The sequence below is a fragment of the Rhinatrema bivittatum genome, chromosome 7 (assembly GCF_901001135.1).
Source record: "Rhinatrema bivittatum chromosome 7, aRhiBiv1.1, whole genome shotgun sequence".
NCBI lineage: Eukaryota > Metazoa > Chordata > Amphibia > Gymnophiona > Rhinatrematidae > Rhinatrema > Rhinatrema bivittatum.
In genome coordinates, this window is record NC_042621.1 from 31,532,122 (window position 1) to 31,538,121 (window position 6,000).

The window sequence follows — 6,000 nt, forward strand, 5'->3', positions numbered from 1 at the left end:
GGAATTAATTTTAAGATGCAATCTGCTTTTAAATGATAGATACAGCTGATTCGATTCAATTCCAGAAACAAAGGCATATTCTTGAGTGTTCCTACCATGGTATACCTCCAAGTCTAAAACACTTTCTGGAAAAATTAAAATAGGATTTCGGGAACCAATAGAATAAGAGAATTAAAATGCTCACACACCGGCCGATACAGTACTGTTAACCCGCGATTGGATGCGCGTTTTCGACACGCTAGCTTTACCCCTTATTCAGTAAGGGGTAATAGCACGTCGAAGATGCGCGTCCAACACCCCCCCCCAACCTAATAGCGCCCGCAACATGCAAATGCATGTTGTTGGCCCTATTAGGTATGCCCGCGCGATACAGTAAGTAAAATGTGCAGCCAAGCCGCACATTTTACTTTAAGAAATTAGCGCCTACCCAAAGATATTGTCAGAGGCCCCAAAAGTTAAAAAAAGTAAAAAATAAAAAAAAATTTTAAATGGGCCCATGGCGGGTTGAAAACCGGATGCTCAATTTTGCCGGCGTCCGGTTTCCGAACCCGTGGCTGTCAGCAGACTCGAGATCCTTCGCTGGCAAAATTGAGCGTCGGCTGTCAAACCCACTGACAGCCGCCGCTCCTGACCAAAAAGAGGCGCTAGGGACGCGCTAGTGTCCCTAGCATCTCTTTTTGCCGCGGACCCTAATTTAAATAAATTAATTTACTGTATCGCATGCACAGGAGAGTGTCCTGTGCGCGCGCCAGGAGAGAGGGCACTTGCCCGCTCTCGAGCGATTTTTACTGTATCGGCCAGAGGATTTCTCAAAATGGTTTCAAATTCAATTAAAGATAAGACAGAAAAATATTTATGATAACCCATTTAAAATTTAACTCATTTATCATTTTCAAATGTTTACAAGTTAAATCAACTTGACAAGAAATAGTACATTAGAGATCAAAATATATAAAAAGGGGAAATACATTAAGGAAATATAAGATCTCAAAGTACTCTGTCAAACCACAGAAAGAAAGGGAGATCCAATAAAAAACGAGAGGAAATATAATAATAATAACAAATAAACAAACCCGTCAAATTTTTTTTATGGAAACATAAAACACTTAACACATCTCTGTATTCTTTGAATTGCATTTATTAACACAGCTTTAGAATGGACTGGCTGAACAACTGGCAAAAAGATGTTTCCCAGTCTTGTAAATGTGACAGCTTACATTTATGTTATGGAAGATCAGTGTAAGTAAGGAACACTAGTGTTGCAGGTGACTTGCCACTGCGAGGCTGGGGAGGCGGCAGGCTTAACGCGGGTCCAGTGGATCCAAGAAGGGTTGCCAGTTACTTTTACAGCGGTAGGGGCCAGTAGTATAGTGAAGGGCCCTCTCCAGTGAGGCCGAAGACAGCCAGAGTCGTCCCACTCCTTTACCCAGAGCCATCGACCTGGAACTTATGAGTCGGGGTGGTCAGAATTAGGGGCTCATTTTCGCAGGCATGAGTACGGATGGCGGAGACTGTCTCGTGAAGCCCCTTTAGTTGTCGAGTCAGGGAAATCTCCCCTTGCAATTGCAGGGAATCAGGAATTGATGGTAGTGGCCCCGGTAACACTAGGACTATAGATAGATAAATATAGATATATATAAACAGATATATACATAAACCGTGACCTGTGATGAAAGTGTATTTCCTTTTCTACACTATGTTTCCCACCATTCTGTGCTGGTTCCATCCCAGTTCTGTACCTTGTAAGCATGTCAGCTTCCAGATTTGGTCCATCCTCCATCGGAAGCCAGAACTCGGAGCTACATTTTAGTACCTGCAGCAACACGGAAGCAACAGGAGCAAGCGCCACCGCGCACCGGTTGCAGGTTCAAACCCAAACTCCCTCTCCCGGCGGCATGTGCCCCCGGATCGTTCACGCGTGTCCCGGGAGCTCCCCTAGTGCCCGCTCCCCGACCGCAAATACGGACCGATCCTCCACAGCACAACGCCCTCTAGACCCTACCTCAGCTGCCGGTCGTATTTCTGCTCTTTAATGACTTTTTCCTGCGCCATTGCCGTCGCCTGCACCAGCCGCGGGTAAATCTCTCAGCTGCTTCTGGACTGCACTTTCGCCACGGCAGCGGCGGCGCCACGGACTGCCGGCAGAGGCCGCGGCGAGTAGTGAATCCTCGGTGCCATTGAATGATCCACGTATTGCCAGCAGAGGGCGCTCCTGGCAATGATTTCTTGAGTCCTGACCAGACCTCTAAAAGCCACGGTGAACTGCGTAATGAGTGCAGACCACCAAACCCCAAGGGGCAGATTTTAAAAGCCCTACCTGCGCCGAGCCTATTTTGCATAGGCCTGGCAGCGCGTGCAAGCCCTGGGACGTGTGTATGTCCCAGGGCTTGAAAAAAGGGAGTGGGCGTGCCCAGAGGCCTCCGTAGGGCCTCTAGGCCGAGGGATCACTCGGCCGGGGGATCGCGCACCAGCACTTGACTGGCACGCGCAATCTATGCCTGCCCAGAAGCAGGCGCATCTTGTATGACAAAGGTTAGAGGGGGAGGGGGTTTAGGTAGGGGAAGGTGGGGAGGGAACAGGGAAAGCCATCGGGCCCCCTTAGGGCTCGGTGCGCGCAAGATGCACAAGTGTACACCCCCTTGCGCGCGCCGACCCCGGATTTTATAACATGCGCGCGGATGTTATAAAATCGGGTGGAGATTTGTGTGCGCCAGGTTGCACGCACAAATCTATGCCAGCGCGTAGGTATTAAAATCTGCCCCTATGTCTTGTAGAAGACAGCAAACCGAATCAGAAACCAAACAAAACCTGTTATTTCTTTTTCTTGAAGCAGAACAGAATTTGAACCATTATGGAAGTCTTTGTGAACCTGAACTGGAAAAAACTCACAAAAAAATTCAGGTTACTGGTTCAGAATGTTCTACTGACTCCTAAGAATGAGGACATCAAACCAGCATGGCATATCTTATGTTTGTATGTTCAGTATCTGGGGTTTGATAATATACTTTGGAAATGATCATTATAGGCACTGGCCGGATTTTAATACTTATGCATGTATTTTTTACGCCCGATTTTATAACATGCACGTGCAGCAGCGCACAGGTTATAAAATTCGGGGTCGGCGCATGCAACAGGGCGCACACCGAACCCTAGGGGAGCCCCGATGGCTTTCCCTGTTCCCTCCGCACCCCCCCCCCCCACCTTCCCCTCCCTTCCCCTAACTAACCCGGCCCCCAGCCCTACCTAAACCCCCCCCCGACCTTTATTTTTCAAGTTGCGCCTTCCTCTGGGCAGGTGTAGGTTGTGCGCGCCGGCCAAGTGCCAGCGCGCGATCCCCTGGCCTAGAGGCCCTATGGAGGCCTCTGGCCATGTCCACGTCTCGCCCCGCCCCTTTTTTCAAGCCCCGGGACACACGCATGTCCTGGGGCTTGCGCTCATCGCCAGTCCTATGCAAAATAGGCTCGGCGCTTAACCCCCCTACACGCGTAAATCCAGCTGGATTTACGCACGTAGGGCTTTTAAAATCTGCCCCATTATATTTTAAAATTTCTCCTAGGTTTGGTTCATGTGTGCCAAATCGGTTGCTGAGCAATTATTGGCCTGAGCTGGAACCAGACCAGAATAACTTCAGCTATGTCTGACCCCCATGCTGAAATCAAACCAAAAAAATGCAATGGTTTGATTTCCTAGCCAAAAGATCTCCAATCCCTTGGATTTTGTGCAGTGACCCTGCATTCTGCACAGTGACCCCCAGTCTGGAATCCTGGTCCATGTGCCTGGACTGCCAGTAGAAGTCACCCTAAGAAGTAAGCCCTCAAAGCTTTATAGTGAGCCCTGAGTCCTGAAGAGTGACTACTGACCCATGAATCCTGCATGCTGCTGCAAAGAGCTTTTCATGCAATGAGTCCACAGGACTGCAGACAGCATCACACTTACCCCATAGAGTTCCAATGCTGACTGTACCTACACCTGTAATGACTTTCAGCTTATTGAAATTCACTTATCCTACTTAAGAAAAGGCTGATTGCTTGCAGAAAAAAAAATATTTGAGAGAACAATAGTATGTATAGTGATTTGTCCTGTGTAAGCAAAGTTCAAGCATGTTACATAAACAAAACCATGGTATAAATTCAATCAGAGCTGTCCAAAGCTCTGCTCAAGGAAATATTTTTGCTGACAGTGCCTCGACCTTGCACGAATATTTTCAAACTGTGCTGGCTAACAGAAGCATACTGGCCTGAGAGTTTTGAAAATGCTTGCTAGTGGTGCTGACATTTTGAGACTGCTTTAAATCTGTACTTCTGGCTCTACTAGATAATTAACATTGAACCTAACTATAACCCATGTCCATCTGATTTAGTTCTGGGTCTGATGCAATAAGGCGCCCGTTTTCCTAACGCACGCACAGCCACATCCCCTGGGCACCCGATGTTGTATTTAAATGAGGGGCTGCGTTAAAAAATACATGCTAAGGAAAAATTGTGCATCCCTAGCTTTCAAATGCATTGGGCGCTCAGAATTGCAACACTTCAGGCTGATTTTGCCCCTTGCTATTTTTTTGTGGTGTATATTTTGCGTGTAAAGTGTGTATAAAAGTGTGCGGCCAGAATTTCTTTTTTACATTAAGCAATTATTATACCTTTATTTTTAAACACCAAGCAGTAGATTTAAGTGTTACAACAATACTGAAGTAGAAGGAACCAGAGAGGACAGTAATATTTTATTTCTCATGAGCCCTTGACTTGCGGATTGACTTTACTCTACCTCTGGGGCTTGAGTTAAATTTGCTGTGTTAAAAAGTGTGTGTTGGGCACCCAGCGATTTTCTGCATCGGGGGTTATACCTAATAGCCTCATCTACATGGAATTTACATGTGATGGGCACTATCTGCTACACGTTTGTTTGGGCACGCGTTTTGGACGAGCTAATCTCCTTATTGCATCAGGGGCTTGTCTAGCGCATCCAAAACGCGCCCAACTGGGCATAAACCTGTGCACTAGGCTGGGCGCACTTTATTGCATTGGCCCATCTGAATCTTGGCCTCACTGCTTTAATGCTAAGCGTCTTGTCTGTGTGTCTTGAGTAGATTGTAAACTGCAAGGAGCAGTGACTGTCTGTTATGTGTCTCTGTGCAGTGCTATGTATAACTGGTAAGGTACACAATATGAATGTGAAGAGATGGAGCGGGGGAGTTCCCCTCCCCCAGCCTGATTGCAAGGGACCCACCCACTCAGGAGGTAGGATTTCATCAGGGAAATGGTTTCTGAGAATTTAAACTCTGAATACAATATTACTGAAGAATCACTAGTAATTCTGGGAGTTTGCTTTACTACTGGTACATGATAATTCTGTTAATTCCATTCGGTACTTAGCAGGGCTTAATTTGTGGGGAACTTTAGAGGCAGAGCAGCACGTGGTGTTCTTCTCCAGCCCCTCCCCTCTGAGCAGCCTGAAGGGAGGGGTAGGCCTGGAGCAAACCAAGCAGAGAACAGCCACTCTGTCCCCTAATCCTTACCCTCCTGTTCTACAGGTAAGAAGATTATTCCTGGGGGAATTCTGCACTACTGCGGAACGCAGAATTTGTGCAGAATTCCCCCCTTATGCAGAATTGCCAAATTCTGCGCAGAAAATGGCAGAGGAGACCCTGGCATGCTGCGAACGGAGCACGCACCGTTCACGGCAAAGATGAAGACCCCAGTGAGAGTGAATGTGTGTAGAGATGTGTGTGTGAGGAGAGGGCGTGGGGGGAGGGGAGGAGTGTGAGAGGGGAGGGTGAGAGGAGGGGAGGGGTGTGAGAGGGGAGAGAGAGAGGGGTGTGAGAGAGCGGGGGGGGGGGGGGGCTGAGCAGGAGGGTATGAGAGAGAGCAAAGGGGATGCTTGAGTGTGGGTGCCAGAGAGAGGGAACCTATATGAGGAATTTGTGAAGGAGTGTATATGTGTGTGAGAGATTGGGAGCTGGTGTGTATGAAAAAGGGATCCTGTGTATGTGAGGGTGCTAGC

The 6,000-nt window shown here is 47.8% G+C and overlaps 1 protein-coding gene across 7 annotated transcripts in view; it reads right to left on the reverse strand.

Moving 5' to 3' along the window:
• The window catches only part of NAE1 (NEDD8 activating enzyme E1 subunit 1), a 171,471-nt gene extending 169,194 nt beyond the window's left edge, over positions 1-2,277 (reverse strand). For 2 of the 7 annotated variants that reach the window (XM_029608204.1, XM_029608201.1), the window contains exons 1-2: positions 2,003-2,274; positions 1,218-1,610 (exon numbers count right to left, since the gene is read on the reverse strand). Coding sequence is in view for 3 of the 7 variants with exons in the window: in XM_029608201.1 (XP_029464061.1) it covers positions 1,218-1,219 (2 nt within the window). In the remaining 4 variants the exon portion in view is untranslated. The other 5 variants (XR_003857674.1, XM_029608202.1, XM_029608199.1 and 2 more) reach the window with 5 other exon arrangements.
• Positions 2,278-6,000: the final 3,723 nt, after the last annotated feature.